Genomic DNA, 17,112 nt, shown 5'->3' on the forward strand with positions numbered 1-17,112 from the left:
AGCACGGCTGGGATCCCTCAGCACGAGGCCACGGGAGGTAACGCTGGATGCGTCTCCTGTTTGCACTCTTGCTGTTGTTTTCCAGATTATATTACCTCTGATGGCTGCTCCTTGCAGGCCTGGTGCTGTACAGTGCAAGACCTGCTTAGCTTTTACTTGGATCTGAGTCATTTTTGGACAGTGCTTTGTCATTTCCTTCTCCCCTCCACACCAGCAGTGTCCCAGGTGCAGCTGGTGCTTTATAAATTACTCTACGACTTAGAGAGTTCATTTTAGTTTTGTTGACTCTTTAATACCTGCATTTGTTCCCAGCTTTGTTTAATATTTGTGCCTTCAGGGTGAAGCACAAAGCTTTGTTAAGGCACATTCTGGCTGTGGCCAAATGGCTGTAATTAGGCTCCACCAAAATGTGTCTTTGTTTGCCTTTAGAGGTAGATGCTTGTCGGGTGAGTTTCATGCATTAATGGCAAGTTCTTACTATTTATATTATGTTCATTTTATAAGTAAATGCAAGTTTTTACTTCGGGCTGGTATCTTTTTATTATATAAAATCAACATAACCAAATATAGTGATGTTATACAGAAGTTTACGTTGCTTTCTTCGGCAGCTCTTCCTGTCTTTAAATAAAGAAAAAAAAGAGCCCTCTATCTTGAAATGATATCTTCAAATTTCTTTGAAATACCACATAAATATTTAACATTGTGTGTTACATGCACCCTACATGTAACTTGTCAGATCACATTAAACAGCCTGGCTGGTGTAATGGACTATCAGGGTGCCATAGTTACCATGGATTCTTGTGTTAGTTTTCTTCAGCTTGTCTCTTGATCTTTATCTTGTCTCTTTATCTGCAGCTTATCTCTTTATCTTCATTGTATGAAAAGTGATAAACAGTAAATACACCTTAAATCAGGGTTTTGCTTCATTGCACGGAGTTTCAGGACAGGATAAGACACTGTTGTGGTGTGATACTGTGGGCAAGCCACCAGAAACAGAGTATATTGACTATTAATTGCTGTAAAATATGGTTTAAGAAGTTTCAATCACCAGAAAGCTGCAGAATGACATTTTCTTTTACAACAGTGAACAGAGGTACTTTGTCCCCTCAAGTGGTGGTCGAGACATCTGAGTTATTCACTTAAATGTAAAATGTCTAATGAAAATTCAGAAATAGTTTTGTTCCTAGGCCTAACGGGTCCAGAGGAGGCCTCGGAGCTGCTCCAGGGTTGGAGTCCCTGTGCTCTGGAGCCAGGCTGAGAGAGCTGGGGGTGCTCACCTGGAGAGGAGAAGGCTCCAGGGAGAGCTCCGAGCCCCTGGCAGGGCCTGAAGGGGCTCCAGGAGAGCTGCAGAGGGACTGGGGACAAGGCATGGAGGGACAGGACACAGGGAATGGCTTCCCACTGCCAGAGGGCAGGGCTGGATGGGATATTGGGAAGGAATTGTTCCCTGGGAGGGTGGGCAGGCCCTGGCACAGGGTGCCCAGAGCAGCTGGGGCTGCCCCTGGATCCCTGGCAGTGCCCAAGGCCAGGCTGGACATTGGGGCTGGGAGCAGCCTGGGATGGGGTGGCACTGGATGGGCTTTAAGGTCCCTTCCCACCCAAACCATTCCATGATTTTCCCAAGCTGTTCAGACTGTGTGGAGGAAACGTGCTGAGCATGAGACAGAGGTCTGGAGAAAGCCTCTTCATACCAAGTCAGCAGCTTTCCCAGTTGATAGGGATTAGTCTGGCCTTGAAAGCTGCCCCCGAGCTGCCCCTAAGTGCAGGTTTGGGAACACCTTGTGGTGTTTTGTGTCAGCCAAGTGGGGACCAAGGTCTGCCTTTCCAGACTTGCATCCCTCATTTGCCCCCTGACATTGGGAGGCTTTAATTTTGGATCTTTCTACCTTGTCATGCTGTCCCTTGTGTAAAAAACCAACAAAAAAGGGTAAAACTGTCTAATTTTTCTCTTCAGCTGTTATGGGGAGCCAGAGCTCTGTTTAAAAGCTGTTGTCAATCCTTTCTCCCAGGACCACGGTGGCACCGAACCTGCAAGCGGCGAGGAAGACCCGAGCTTGGAAGTTGTCATGAAAAGCTTGACTGATGAGGAATGCAACAAGGCTGTAAGTGACTTAAGGCAATATTTAATGATGATTAGAGTTTAGAAAATGGAGGCTCACTGGCTTGATTGGTTTTCTCTGCCTTTTCATTGGAGCGTTGCAGCACTTTTGTCAAATAATATCGAGTACAGGTAAAAGCAGAATCAAACTCAGCTTTACATACACAGCCTGTTTTCATGAACAAAGCATTCAGTACAACTTGTTAAAATACCAAGAGTTTTCATGTAGCATTTTGGCCCTCTCCTGGGTTCTTGGTGAGTGAGGGGATTGCATTTCCACTCCTGCCATCCATGTGTGACAGACTTCAGAAAAAGCCTGGTCTGTAAATCATATTCTTATTTATATTCATAGCTTCATAAATTCTAAGGCCAAGATGTCTATTATCATAATCTAGTCTTGCCTCCTGAATAACACAGCTATAGAGTTTCTCTCAGTAATTTCTGCATTAAGGCCATAACTTGTGGTTTAATGTGGTTCTGTCAGTGTGCACTGTAATAAATACTGAACTTCTCACTGATACAGGTGGAGCTTTTTGTTGTTTAATGGGTCAGGATCATGCATTATCAGGAATCTGAAAGTCCTTCAGGGTGCAGCTCTGATCTCTTTTTTTTGGACCCGGTGTTAAAAGTTTAAAATGGAAAACACTAAGCATGACAAACCTGGAGGTACCTCCAGATTTGCTGAGAGAGTCTTTTTGGTGCCTACTCCAGTTTCAAGGAGCGCAGGACTTGCTGTGGGTGCACAGTCTTGTGTGTGTGTGTCCTCAGCTAAGGAAACCCAACATTTCTGGATATTTTTCCTCTTAGATATCTTCTTCCTGCTCCATCATGTCTCTTGCAAGGAGTGTCTCAGGGTTTGCAAATATAAATGTTACATACATAATGCTCTGTAGCTAGTAAGTATTTAATTAATGAGTCTGCAAATTCCAAGAGTTAGGAAGTGTTATGTGCTATTCAAGCATCAGAATTAATCACCCATGGATTGATTTATGTCCCTAACGGATTACAGAAAGGTTGAGTTATTGCTGTTTGGTAGCCTTGTGCAGATTCCTCTGATGGGCTGGAATACAAATGAATCAGAGTTTCACTGCATGTAGTTGCAGGTGTCATTCACCTGTTTTTATTGGAGTTCTTGCTCAGCTTGGCAAGAAATTTGAGAGGGGTTGCAAGGTAATAGGAGAAATTGCTCAAAGACTGAAGAGGATAAAAACATATGAAATATGTTATACAAAAGTGAACTCTTGGTGTAGGCTGCTGTGCTGTGCAGCTCTTTGGGTGGTGTTGGAGGAGGAGTGGATTTAATGGGAAAAAGAAATTGCAGCAATCCAAGGCAGGTGTGGAGGGAAGACACCTCTGGAACCACAGGAAACCCAGAATATGTTGGCAGCTTCTTTTCAGACTTGGAGCCAGAAAGAAGGGAGCTCTGGAGCCAAAGGGTAGAAGTTGAAAGGTAAAAGAAAAGAAAGAAAAAGAGTTGTCCAAACAGAGCAATGGCAGAGAGGTAAGAGAAGGCAAAGGCCTGCACTTGGAGAAGTATTGGAACGCCTGTAGGTCCAACTGCTCATTCCATAATGCCTCCAGTTGGGGCAGCCCTTGGTTTATGGGTATAAATGGATGAAAAAGAGCAGTAAAAGCCAGTTTCATCATTTCAGAGTTTTCTTACCAACAGGATTTTAAACCTACATGGGAAATACTTCTGAGTGGATCTCAGTTTGGGAGTGCTGATGGTTCTGGCCAGAAGGGAGTGGGTTTGTAGGCACAACTGGCATTAAGACTTTGACTCTGCAGTGCAGCACAAGAGAAATTGGTATTTTGGGAAGGGAGATTTCTCTTGCAGTCTTCTAGGGAGTGTGGAAGCAAAAGAAAACAGTGCCTTGTTTTTCATAGCATGATGGTTGCTACCAGAGCCTCAGTGCTACTTCACCATTGTTACTGAATTTCTCAGTCATATGTCAGGAGAAATCAGGAATGTAAAAGTCAACAAGTAAGATCAAGTTCACTGAGTAAATAAAAAGTATGTGCTTATCAGCAGAGATCTTCCACAAGTATGTACAGCTCAAAGCATGGGCAGGATGTCTCACCAAGTGACAGCTGTAATAAAAGGAAAATTAAAAAATTCACATCATTCTCTATTCATCTGTTGCTGATAAATTTGTCAGTCTCTCACAACATACTCTTTGTTGTCACTTCATCACTTTAAAAGCTATAAAGTTGTATAATGGACATCATTGTAGGCTGGGATGATAAGAAGGGGGAAGGAAAACAACTTTGTTTCTGAACTGGAGCCAGTGGAAGTGCTTGGCAAAGTCTTTGTGTTTATTAGCTGAGGTTTGAGGTGGTCTCAGAGAAGGCCCTGGGTTTCTGAGGGCTGGAGAAATCTGACTTTCCATAAGGTGTCCTTGGAAAAGAATTGATGGAGGGGGCTTTGAGATGCTCTTGGAAGTTTTAATCTGACAGAGGTGAGAATGGATTCATTTGCCTTTAAAGGTTTGAACTTGGAACAATAATCTGTCTTTACCACAAACAGAAAACACACCCTTGAAACACTGGCAGAGAGGAGGGGCTGTGTGAAAGTGCTTTGGGATGGAGTTGAGGGGGTTGAACTTGATTAAACCAGTTGGGCTGCAGGCTTTTGACAAATGCTGGGTGTATTTGGTGCTTATTTTGTTCAGGTACCTCTAGCACAGCCTCAGTTAAAAGATCAGAGAGGTGTAAAGGTGGTGCCTGGTGCTTACTTGCTGTGCAAGATGAAGCTTCAGATTTTAGTCACATACCACAATGAAAAAGGGAAGTATGAAGTAATTTTTCATTGCTCATTAAAACAATCTCTCAGAAAATGACAAAGCAGTCTTCTCATTTCTCCCCTGACACCTCTGATAATACAATGAGATCACCACTTTATCTTTTTTCCTGTTATCCTTTTGGATAATAGTTGCAGTTGTAGAGTTACAGCAAGCTTGGAGAAAAATTCAAGGGGAAAAAAGAACTCCTGTGGGGGTTGGCATGATTTAACATAACAAAACTCCAGCAAACAAGGCCAGTATTCTCAAGCTGAGTTACCTACAATTCTGTTTACTTTTTCTTTTAATTTATAAATTGTCATCTTAATTAGAAATTCTTTCTGAAATGCAGAGTATCTTTTGAATATTTGAAAAAGATTTGAAATATTCTTTGGAAGTTGGTGCTCATAATTTCTGCAAAACAGACTGTTTTTCAGGGTTTTTAATATGGGATAAGATAATTAACTATTACTGGGATCAAAGGGGCCTGAGTTTAGTGAAGAGCTAACAAGGGAGGGCACTGTAACTGTCTGGAAGCAGTTGTAGAAGTAGGAGATAAAAATATATTTTAGTGTCTTGCAAAGGTACAGAAAGAAATTAGGCTAAAGGTGGAGCCAGTGATTGAGGTACCATTGTTGGAGACCTTTTTAATGAGGCTGGAGGATGCATTTTAAGCAGTTGCTTTATTTAGGAGAGCCAAAAAAGGAGGGGGAGGAGAGAGCAGATGACTTTGAACCCCTTCCTGCTGTGGGCACTGAGGGGTCCCTGTACAGCTTGGGAATTGCTGTCCCCGTCATTCCAGAGCTTCACATTGCTCTGCAACAATACAGAGCACATGTGATAATCTCCTCCCCAAAAATCCCTCCTGTGCATTGCATGCCTTCAGAACTGAGGGGTGGGATTTTAGTAACTCCTGATACTCCCTGTGCTCACAGCAGCTTTTCCTCTTTTCAGTTTTGGCCTTCAGATTTGTTTAGTGCTACAGATGGGCTTACATGAAGAAATCATGGAATCACAGACTGGTTTGGGTTGGAAGGGACCTCAAAGCCCACCCAGTGCCACTCCTGCCATAGGCAGGGACACCTTCCACTGTCCTAGGCTGCTCCCAGCCCCAATGTCCAGCCCGGCCTTGGGCACTGCCAGGGATCCAGGGGCAGCCCCGGCTGCTCTGGGCACCCTGTGCCAGGGCCTGCCCACCCTCCTGGGAACAATTCCTTCCCAATATCCCATCCAGCCCTGCCCTCTGGCAGTGGGAAGCCATTCCCTGTGTCCTGTCCCTCCAAAATATCACTGTATTTCCCTAGAACCATCTTCCTGAGTTTTGCAAGATATTTTATTGAAGCTAATGAGACATTTTCAATACATCTCACTTTCTTTTTTGACTTTGTAGGATGTGAAATGTAAAGCTGACACACCAGTGGTGGCAAATCAGCAGGAGACAGAGGAGCAGCTCCCAGAAAATGTATGTGTGTTTAGGGAAATGTTTGTGTGTTTATGTTAACCAGTAAGGGAGGGGCCTGAGGGCTTGATTTGGTTGAAGATTGAGTGATTTATGGGGGAAGGGATTAACTGGGGAGCCACTAAACTAATTTTATTGATGGAAACATAAAAAATTACTGGCTCCTCTTTAAATGTGTGGAAATTGCTTGTTTTCCTTCTATTGACTTTGAGGATTTAGCGAGGCACGACAATCAACAGCTGATGCTAATGACCTCATCATATCCCCCTTCCTGTGACTGATCACTGATCTCTCTTGCTTCTGCTTTGCTTTTAGGTCCACAACCAGATCAGACAGTCCAGATCTTCCACGAAAGCCCCCGTGAGCTCACAGGAGATTCCCCTGGAGCCAGCACCCACTTACCTTTCTCCCGAGGCAGAAGTCCCCAGCCGTAGTAGGAACCAGTGATTTTTCCACAATTCAGTGTATTTCTAGTACCCTAACCCAAGATGGATGTTTTCATTTTGTTTTCCAGATAACTTTTGCTAAAGTTTTGTTTCTTTGAACATCTAATGACTTATTCAAAGTTATTTTATAAAGTGTCTGTATTTTTCTCTCCTTTCACAATTTTTGAGAGTTTGAAGCTGTCTTCACTTGTTTCTCTTGACTTTTATGTAGAAAGATGATCTTGGTTTTGATTGAAATAGAAGGAAAGACAATTTGGGATATGCTGTCCATTCCATGGTGCTGGAATATGGCCTTATCTGTCCTGTATGGAGTATCCCTTGCCATCATGATATGAATTGTATAGGTTAAAACCAAATTAAATGTCCTCACAGGCGTTTACTGGGAGCATTTACTCCTAGAACTCAAGTCACTCTGGTTTAGAGACTTCAGAAGTGACTCAGAGTGGTTCTCTAGTTCAATTTTGTTACGCTGAAGAGCCAACAAAAGCTTAATTAGTTGTCACACAATTCCTTTGGTGGTTCTCATTTTCTTGTTGTGTTGTGTGACTTACTATGTTCTTTTTATGTTCTCAGGTGTCTTCCCATCTCCACTGCCTGTGGATCCAGCAACATGTCCCATAGTTCCAGGGCAGGAGATGACCATAGAGATCTCCAAGGGTCGCTCAGGCCTCGGGCTCAGCATCGTCGGGGGCAAGGACACTCCACTGGTGAGTTTCTGTTAAACTCATACTTGCTGCAGACAAAGACAAAGGAAACATGGAAAATAACAATGCCCTTAATGTGTAATTGCTTTAATAAATTGCTCAGGACAGGGAGGACAAGCCAACTATAACCTCCATTAAAAAACTGGCAATTTTGCCTTGTGTCAGATCAGATGATGTTCCTGTCTAAATTGTGTTTCAGTAGTTTTTCTGCTGTGGCCAGAGGTTGCAAATGTGTTTTCTTTTATTTAAGCATTGTGAATTAGGAGTTGCAAGCAGGTAAGTTACCAGAAGTTAATGTTGCAGAGGTAGAGCTGTCTCAGCAAGGATAACGCCTCTGTCTTGAGAGCAGAAATGCTCAGTAGCTGTTTAAACAAACTGTGATTTATCTGCCTGCCAGCAAAAGCCCTTGCAGAACAGAAGTAAACCAAAGGTAATCTTTTATTGTTTTCTGTGTCTTTTCGGCTTAATCTGCCTCTTGGATATGATGGTTTTTAAAAAAACTGTCGTCAGATGAATTAAAATGTATCAGTTCAAGCGTGAGCTCGGCAAATTAGTGATGCTAAAGCCCCCTCTGCCTCTGCTCTTGCTGTCTGCTCTCCACTTTTCCATTTGAGGGATGCTTTGCTACAGTGTAAAAGAAGCCAGATTGGGTTTTTTAAATGTCAAATTCCGTTCTTTCAGTAAACAAGTCTGTTGCAGAGGTGTCTTTGCTGGGTTCTCCTGAATTCCCTGACACAGAGACTCTTCAGGCAGTGGAGCTGCTCTGGTACATGCAGTTACTCCCCAAAATATCATAGAGGTGCATCATGAAGCATCAAAGTGCAGTGAGTGTCAGCACGTACTGACAGTTGCAATGTAGTAATTTTCTTCCAGACAAAAAAAACCCAAATAAAATAAAATAAAGAAGGAAAAAAATTGAAAGGGAAGAAGAAAGGAATTCAGAAGGAAAAGGAAAGTTTTGTTTTGCGGAGTGTGGGCTGGATCTTTTACAGCATTAAAGCTGAAATAGGAAAAAATTTAGGTTTTTCTCCCATTTATCCCAGTCTCCAGTTAGGTAGAGCTGGAATTAATTGCTCTGTGTCCCATGGAGATGGAGCCGAGTTAGTTTTCACTCTCTCCAGCCATGCACAGTTTTGTCCACAGTCCCTTTTTTTGTCAAGCTCCTCAGTGTTGAGTAAATTCAAATAAGTTGCTCAATGTTAGTCATCTCCCTGCTTTTTCATTTAACTGGAATTTGGAAATAGTACATGGCAGTCTGTCAGATGCAATATGGTGTGTGTCTTTCATGAGATTTTAATATAAATAAATGAAAATTGTAAATAACTGCTTTACAGAGCAGATGAGAAAAATGCAAAGGGTTTTATTCTTTAAATTGAGTAAATGCTTTTGGTTAAGTATTACGCTTTCATTAGTTTATTCATTAAAGTGTCCTCCTAGGAGTTGATTTTAAAAGTCTTTGCACTGGAGTGCAGTAACTGAAACCATGAAGGGAGGGAGGTCCAACTTCCCACTTTTCAGATCCTCAACTTACAGGACTTACCAAAATGAGTCCCTGTTTCTTTTCATTAACTCTGAATCTGCTCATTGAAAGGCAAGAAATGGTGTTTCATAGAAACAAGGTGCTTTTGGGAAACCACAGTCTAACCCGATCATTTGCCATGTGCAGAGAGCCTCTCTGGGATTCTCCATAACTTCCTTCTCCAAAACAGTCCCTGCAAGCCCTTCTCCTCAAGGCAGGAACTCAGGGTTGTGGCCACAGCTGGTGGGATCACAGAATCCTGGAATAGTTTGGGTTGGAAGGGACCTTAAAGATCCTCCAGTTGCAACCCCCTGCCACGGGCAGGGAACCTCCCATTTTTCTGTCTACTTTGTGCTTCTGATCTTCTCCAAATTATTTGGATGCCTTCCTTTTTTCTTTTTTTTTTTTTTTTTTTTTTTTTTTTTTTTTTTTTTTTTGGGTCCTGGGGTCAGAAAACCTTTTGAAAAGAATCGAAGTTCACATGACCTAACGAGGAGTCAAAGCAAATACTGCTCAGGGCTGGAGGAAAGTTTCTGTGTTTCCTGAGTTTCATATCTTAAGAGAGAAAACGTAACAAAACAGGTCCATGGAGCTGAGTGATGTATCTGTCTGTCTATCTGTCATTTGGTTTTAACCCAGTTACACAGATGGACATCTGTTGTATTTTAAAAAAGGCAAAATCGAAGGAGTTCATCAGGTCTGAAGGTTTTGTTGTGTGGCAAGAATTTTGTGTCCAAGATCCACTGTTTGCTGCAGTGCAGAGAAATTGGAATGAACTGTAATTGGCTTCAGCAGAAGTGTCTGCAAACCCCTGAAGAACACGAACCCCAGCTCCTAGGATCTCAGAAGTAATTTATCAGCATTCCTGGGGAAGCCAGGAATGCTGCTCAGAACGTGTCAAGTCTAAAATGGACATGGCAAGACTATAAGGGCCTCACCCATGTTGTACTAAAATGCTCTTGATCTGAAAATGCTGAGCTGAGGGTACTCAACAGCAGCTCACGTGGGATGGGAAAGCTCTCTCAGAATATTTTATATCATCCTTGAGCACAAGATGTACAGGCCCAGCTTTTGGAATAATAAATCTGGCAGCCAGGGACAGGCTGCTTCAAAATGAAATACAGAGTGTAACTTTTAAGTCATAACCTCGGGAATCTCATCAGGAATCGCCAAGTAGAGACTTGAAAAATACAGCCTGTGAGCAGGGAGGTTAACTCATTCAGGAGGTTGGAAAGTGATGTCTTAACCCCTGTGCAATGTTTTTTGGTGAGGAGATGTCCATCCCATTAAACTCCAAACCCTTTCCAGTGATGTATTACAAGCCAGGATTGGGGCTCTGTGCTCGAGGAGCAGGGGAGCAACAGCTGGAAAGATGTGCTTGCAGGAAAGGCATGGGGAAGGAAGGATTGTCCTTGGGAGTTGTCTTCATGTTGTTGATCTTCAGGCTGCTCTAGCCCTGGATCAGTTCTGTTTCATTTCCCTGTAAGCGTTGATTTTTTGTAAGTATTTTTTTTCCTTCACTCACTTTCATTTCACCTTCCCATGTACCCCTGAGAGAACACAACACATGGCCTCTGCTTTAAAGCAATTAAAGTGCAGAGTGGAGCTGGCTGAAGCACAGGGCTTTCAGTTTGTGATTTTTATTTTTTTTTTTGTTGTAGTCCAATCAAACTTGTAAAAGTAACCTCAGAGTGGGAATTTAGAACAGGGGGAAAAAAGAGAAGTGTTTTCAGAAGCATCCCCAAAATGAGGCTGTAACGCTGCTCCCCAGGACACCCATGAGATTTTCATCTTAAATCCTTAGAGGACTGGGCATCAAGGAATTGTTTTAAATTGTACTCATCCAGGTGGCATGTGGGGTTTGTCCAGAGAGGTTGTTGGTGTTGAACAGGACTTAGATCAACCTGGCCTAGTGGAAGGTGTCCCATGGCAGGAGATAGAATGAGATGGGCTTTGAGGTCCCTCCTAACCCAAACCATTCCATGATTCTCTGATATCCCAACCCCATAATCCCCCCCAGAGTGGTTGAATGCTGCCATGTCTTGTCCAGTTAACAACTTGCAATGATTTTCTGTGATCCAGGATAGTCAGTTTTGAAGGATTTGATTTCTGGCAATACATGGAAAAAGCACTGCTCTGAGGTACAAACATTTTCTTTGCAGGGTGGGGGCACTGCTTCGCTGCCAGCTGAATAATTTAGTGATGGTCGAGTTGATTACTGGTGGTTATTGACTCTGTCTTTGCTGCCTGGGTGATTAAGACACTCAGACATGCCCCCCGAGGGGGTTCAGCAGTTTCAAGGCTGGTTTGGGGATGTTCCTCCAGGCAGGGTTAGAGAACCTGGGAGGGAGGAGGGCTCCGAGGCTCAGCTGGGGCTTGAAATCACAGCTAATTGCTGAAGAGGCACCTCTGATATAAAAGAAGATTGCAGGAGCTGTAACTTAGGGCTCTCTGGAGGTGGAGTAGGCAGGGAGTGGTCATTATCTCAACCTTACACAGAAAGGAAGAAAAACGGTGTTTGTCCTGTGTGGTTTTTGTTGTAAACAACATCAAACCTCTTATGCAGGATTTTTTATACTGGGTTGTCTACTTCAAATGTGGTAAATTTTCTTTTTGTACTTTTGCTTTCAGCTGACTTTAATAAAAAGCATTTTTAAGGCAATTAACAAACTTTAAGGTACTCCATCTGTAAAATGAAGCGATCCACAAAGCCAGGGAACTGGAACACAAAATGTAACAGAATATGCTTGTGCTCAGCTAACATGAGTTGGTGGGAGAGCTGGTTACACTGGAGTTGGGGAGGAAAGAACTTCCCTGATCACCTGGCTTTGCCCAGAAGGTTTTCTGGGGAGCTTCCTGAGGGTGAGATGCAGGTTGACAGAAGAATATTTAGATTCATTCTGTCAGTCCAGGTGAGTCATCCCTTGAATAAACCCCATCTGTTAAGGCAGGGCAAGGGAATAATCAGGAAAACTGTGACTTGTAACTGCAGCTGTTCAAGCCCCGGTGTTTGCCCCTGGAGCTGTGAGGGATAATTACCCTGTGAGGGCTCCATGCTGCCAAAATCAGGCTGTTCTTGCTGTAAAGCCAAGCCTGAGAGCTCTGCTTTGTGCCCTGCTGCAGTCTGTCAGCAGTGGGGACCTTCCTAAGCGTGAGGGCTCTGTGACTGCTGTGGCACTGAGTGGGTTCTCCCTTGGCTGGGCTTTCATCCCACACTCCCCACTTCAGTTATATTGAAATCCAGGCAAAAAATATCTTTATCAGGTATAGACAGACAACATCTGAGTGACTCCATAGACAGACATCCTGTGCAGCTAAGACTGAGAGAGTTCTAGTGAAATATGCTCTCCTTATAACCACAAATGAAAAGGGGGATACTGGCCTCAGGGGGGTTCCAGCAATATCTGGGCTGTAGATGCTGCTGCTTTTAAATCTGTCACACAGTGAATGGAACAATGGAATGAAAAACGGGAATAGGAGCCCTGAGTTTTTAATCGTGGCTCGGGTATCGTGGAGGGAGAGTCTGCGGTTGGGAGAGGGAAAAACTACAATCCCTCCTAAACCCTCTCCCACATTTATAAACCAGAAGGCAATTTAATGACAGGGTGCTAAATGCAGTTAGCTCGAAATTGTGAGGAATGGCCTTGACTCCTGCTTGGATAATGCTGAGATGGAGTTGCTGGATTCATCATCGTTCCAGGAGGACGTTGGCTTGCAGGAGCATGACAAACCCAAGCTGCTTTGTACATGAGTTGTCACAAAACGGAATTAGGGCAGTAAGTTTTGCAAATCATGTCTTTGATGGGTCTTTGGCAAGGGTCTAGCTGATGGTAGGGCGTGCTTGCGTAGCAGGGCCTTGCTTGGAGGAGCTGGTGTCTTCCAGGAATGTAAATCAACCGTAAAATTTAAGTTAACAATATACAAAAGCAGCAGGACCTGTCAGGATGGACTTCAGGAGGATCCTGGCTGCTGCTGGTTGAAACCCCTGGCTTCCTGTGTCACACACATTCAGCACCTCATGCATTCTTTATAACCTGTGCTATGCTCTGTACACTGCAAACTTTCTTTTTTTTTTTTACTTAATAAAATAATGAGAGTGAGAGAGTTAAGGTTTTAATATGTCATTCTGTGTTTTATTATTCCCTCTAAAATGAGCATGTATACTTTTTGAAAAACTTTGGTTTGCTTTGGCATGTGATTCACAGGAACATAGCTCTTTCTATCATTCTGACTTAAGTCATATATTTTTACACTAAACATCTTATTACCTTAGTTTTATTATTTCAGAATCAAAGGAGAGCTTGCAAATGTCTATGACTGCAGAGCGAAGGAATGTTAATGAATAGTGCCATTGAATTTTCAGGTTTTAGCTTTTCTGATCTTAGAGAATATAACTGTAAGCAAAAATATTATGCAAGCTGAATAAAATTTAAATAAATAAGGACCAGATGTAACTATAGGGGCCTATAAAATGTAATACAAATACTATCCACTTCCTTAAAATAAATCTGTATTTTAGTATGAAAAATTATATTCATATTGATATTGTGGATTAATCTTTTTTACGAAAGTTGGCAAGTGAACACCATCTCTTGCAAGGGCTTGTTCTTAAATGGGAAACAGACCTTTTGTTTTGACCTTGAGCGGGGCAGTTTCTGGGTCTCGTGCAATGTGAAGCATTTCTGCATTAACACGGTACTGCATTTTTACATTCTGCAGCCTCTGTTACTGCAGTAGTGTTTGGCTTAGGATTTGGGGTGCCTGCTAATGGTTTGTGAACGCCAGCAATGGCAAAATCGTGCAGTGCCAGAAGGAGGCATTTGCAGCACGATGCATCAGATAAAACAGCCCCCTTAAGAAGTCGAGTGATTTGCTTGGGCTTGACCATCACCCTCCCTTGCTGAAAAGTTATCTTAGAGATACCATTTGGGTCTGCAAATGGAAGATCAGAGATCATAGCAGTTGTCATTTCCTCTGCCTACAAGTAACCAGCAGCTGGGTTTATTTTAACTACTGAGGGATTCCTGCGTGGGGCTAATTCTCCAGTGAAACTCACTGTGCAACCAGTTGTTTTCTGCTTTTATCTCTGAACCAGCCTGTAAAAATGAAATTTTTACGATTTTACTACTCTGGACAAAGTATTATAGAAGTTGAAAAGGAAATAACAAACGGTGTTGTGCTTGCCCTGGGAAAGAGATAAATCGCTGATCGTGCAGTCAGCAAAACCCCTTGCAGTGTTATTATCCTTAATAGTGCTAATTCGGGGTAACATTTGTAGCTATGTAGGAAATTAGTTGGAAATGTGTAATGTTAGCTTAGGAAAACACAATGTGTCAACTAAATCAGAACCCGTATTTTCCAGAGCGTGGTTTTTATATGTAGTTTACTTTTTGTCTTCCTCAGGAAAAGTGCTCGAATCCATGCAGAAAGCTTCATTCCCTGCACCAAGTATGTGATTATGGTTGGTGGCAGGATTCATTCTCAGTCACTCTGTGCTGATTATTGCAGTCCTCAGTGGGGAGTGGTTCACCTTCCTTCTGTGAGGTGCCTTTGATCCTGTCCAATGATGGCTGGAGCTCATGGACTGAAACAGCTCAACAAAGACAAACTCAAAGCAAAGTTCAGCTCAAGTTAAAGCAGTAGGACTTGCAGTAGTGCAGGACTGGTCAGTACTGTGCAGGAAGCCTCTTTACCACAATCTGGACCTTTTTCCTTGTCAAACCCAGCCAACACCAGGAATATGGAAATTTCTCTGTTCCACATCCTTTGAAATCACCCTTTTTTGCATACTGACCCGCCTTTATCACAGGATACAACTTCATCAAAATACTCTTGGTACTTAATATTTGTGCCTCCTTCATATCTTGTGTCCTTTTCCTCCCTCACCCTCTATTCCCAGCATTCCCAATAACAGCCTGGGGACTGCTTTGCAGTGGCTTTTCAGTGGAAAGCTGCTGCTTGTCCTGCTGAAGAACAGCTGCATGGTAGAAAAGAAACACTGAAGAGACTGGTTCAGGAGCTGTAAACTTGCAGGGAACACGTGAACAGTCCAAGCCTAAAGCCAGCAGCTTGTGAGACTTTCTCACCATGGTTTTTGCTCCTGCAGGCTTTTAAGGATCACTTGGTCAGTGATTTTCCTGAGTAGGATGCTGACTTGACCACCTTTCTCCCAAAGTTTCAATCAGGGCAGTGCTCTGTGGTCCTCGCCTGAGGTCTCTGCCATACTGGTTCTTGACATTTAAGATACAAAGATTAAGCTGTCCATCTGCCTGAATTTGATTTCAGAGTTAACATGTCTGTTTGTGCCCTTTGCTGAGGGGTGAGCGTGATACTCTTCCCCTCACAGGTCTCTGAATTGTTATAAATCAAGCAGAAAAATATCCACAGCCTGGGGGGAGGAGTTGAGATCCATCTCCCTGGGAGTTCAGGGTTCTTCCCTCCTCAGATGAAGGGCAATGCAGTGCAGATCATGCTGTGCACATGGTACCAGCTCTGTTTTCCATAGGTGGGTGCTAATTTCTGTCAGGCTCCTTGCCCTCACTGTTCAGTCGTTGTTCACTCTGCACCAGCTTTGATCTTTGAGGTGTTGACCAAGAGGCTCCATGAGCTCTCCTGCTTCTCTGCCTTTATTTCCACAGCCAGACCCTCATTTTCTCACTCCTGGGCCTTCCCCTTGCTCGACAGCTGTGCAGTCACAGTGGTATTCTCAGGCAGAGCAATACTCTGCTGGTGAGGGGTCACAGCTCAAGTCTGAACCCTACAAAATACCTTCTCTTTGTGGCAGGTTTGGTGACCATTTCTGCTTCTAACAGGTTTGGGGCACGTCATATCCCAACCAGGTGTACTTCTGCCACGTTTGGGAACCATTCTTGCAGGTGATTTTTGTGACAGTGCTGTGTCAGTGCCTTCAGCTTCCTTTGCTTGGACTGCAGGCCCTTCAATACAAACGTTTTTGAGCCTAGGATGGCAATCTCAGCAGTAGCAGAGAAATTCCCTTCAAGTCTGTCTTTCTTTCAGTGTTTTCATGGCTGGACAGCCTCAGTTTACACCTGCCAGCGTGGACTTTGTTTAGCATGGAGAAACGCTGTTTACATGGCCCAGCTCGTACTCCGCATCCTTCCGTCCCGGGCAAGAGCTGCTCAGCTCTGCATTAATTGCCCGTTTGTGTAATGGTCCCAGACTGTTCTTTGTCAAAATATACAAAGATTAAAGCCCCAATTTGTTGAATGGATTTGTAAACTTTATGAAGTATGTGCTTTCAGCAGCTGGGTATCTTTTTTTAAACAAGTGTGTTCTTGATACAGGAGTGTTTTTATTTCCCCTTCTGCACGAACAGTTTTTGTGACTCTGCCAAGCTCGACCACGGAGAGCCATAATCTGTATGAAACTGGTGGTGAAAGGAGGTGGGGAGGGATGGGAAAATCTGTCCAGAGCCACCATGAATTCACAACCTTTAGTTGAACATTGACACCACTTTCTCTTCATCCCTCTTGATTGATTGATTTGGAACTATGTAGGTTTTGCTATCAAGCACACATTTAATTTAAACAGGAGCTGCAGATGTCCAGAAAATAAAACCTATCCTTTAAATAAATGTATTGTTTTAGTCATAATGGATCCTACTTTTTTCCTGAGGCACTGAGAGGGGTGTTCCAGCTTCAATCCATGCCTGTTGATAGAGTCATTACAGCTTGGGGCTTGGTTAGGTGGTTGGAGTATGACATCTCAGCACTGCATACAGTTCTTTCAAATATTGATATGATTAAAAATGTTCACTAGCATCAGCAGTTTGGTTTTAGTGATTTGTCATGGATGATCAAAACTAACAGAGTCTTATCCAGGTCCCACTAGATCCAGTGGAAAAAAATTACTTCTGGTTTAAGTACTTCGAGCTGATCCCAGGAGTATCAGAGGAAAGAGATATTTGCCATGGTTCATAAGCTAAGGAAAATTAAGCTGATATTTATGCTTATGGACTATTTAGAAATCTTTACAGTGCATCATGGACACGTTGCTCTGTTCTGTTTTTAATGGATTTGATAAGCCTGGTTCAGCTACACTACTTTAAAAAAAACCTGCTTAAAAAAAACAGTGTTTTGGCAGGTC

The 17,112-nt window shown here is 43.0% G+C and overlaps 1 protein-coding gene across 4 annotated transcripts in view; it reads left to right on the forward strand.

Moving 5' to 3' along the window:
• Positions 1 to 17,112, forward strand: part of PATJ (PATJ crumbs cell polarity complex component) — a 140,001-nt gene that overhangs the window by 99,846 nt on the left and 23,043 nt on the right. For all 4 annotated transcript variants that reach the window (XM_032117749.1, XM_032117751.1, XM_032117750.1 and 1 more), the window contains 4 exons: positions 2,010 to 2,102; positions 6,269 to 6,340; positions 6,653 to 6,770; positions 7,357 to 7,490. In XM_032117749.1, the coding sequence (XP_031973640.1) occupies positions 2,010 to 2,102; positions 6,269 to 6,340; positions 6,653 to 6,770; positions 7,357 to 7,490 (417 nt within the window). The remainder of the gene's footprint in view (positions 1 to 2,009; positions 2,103 to 6,268; positions 6,341 to 6,652; positions 6,771 to 7,356; positions 7,491 to 17,112) is intronic.

Source organism: Corvus moneduloides, chromosome 9 (genome assembly GCF_009650955.1).
Source record: "Corvus moneduloides isolate bCorMon1 chromosome 9, bCorMon1.pri, whole genome shotgun sequence".
Taxonomy (NCBI): domain Eukaryota; kingdom Metazoa; phylum Chordata; class Aves; order Passeriformes; family Corvidae; genus Corvus; species Corvus moneduloides.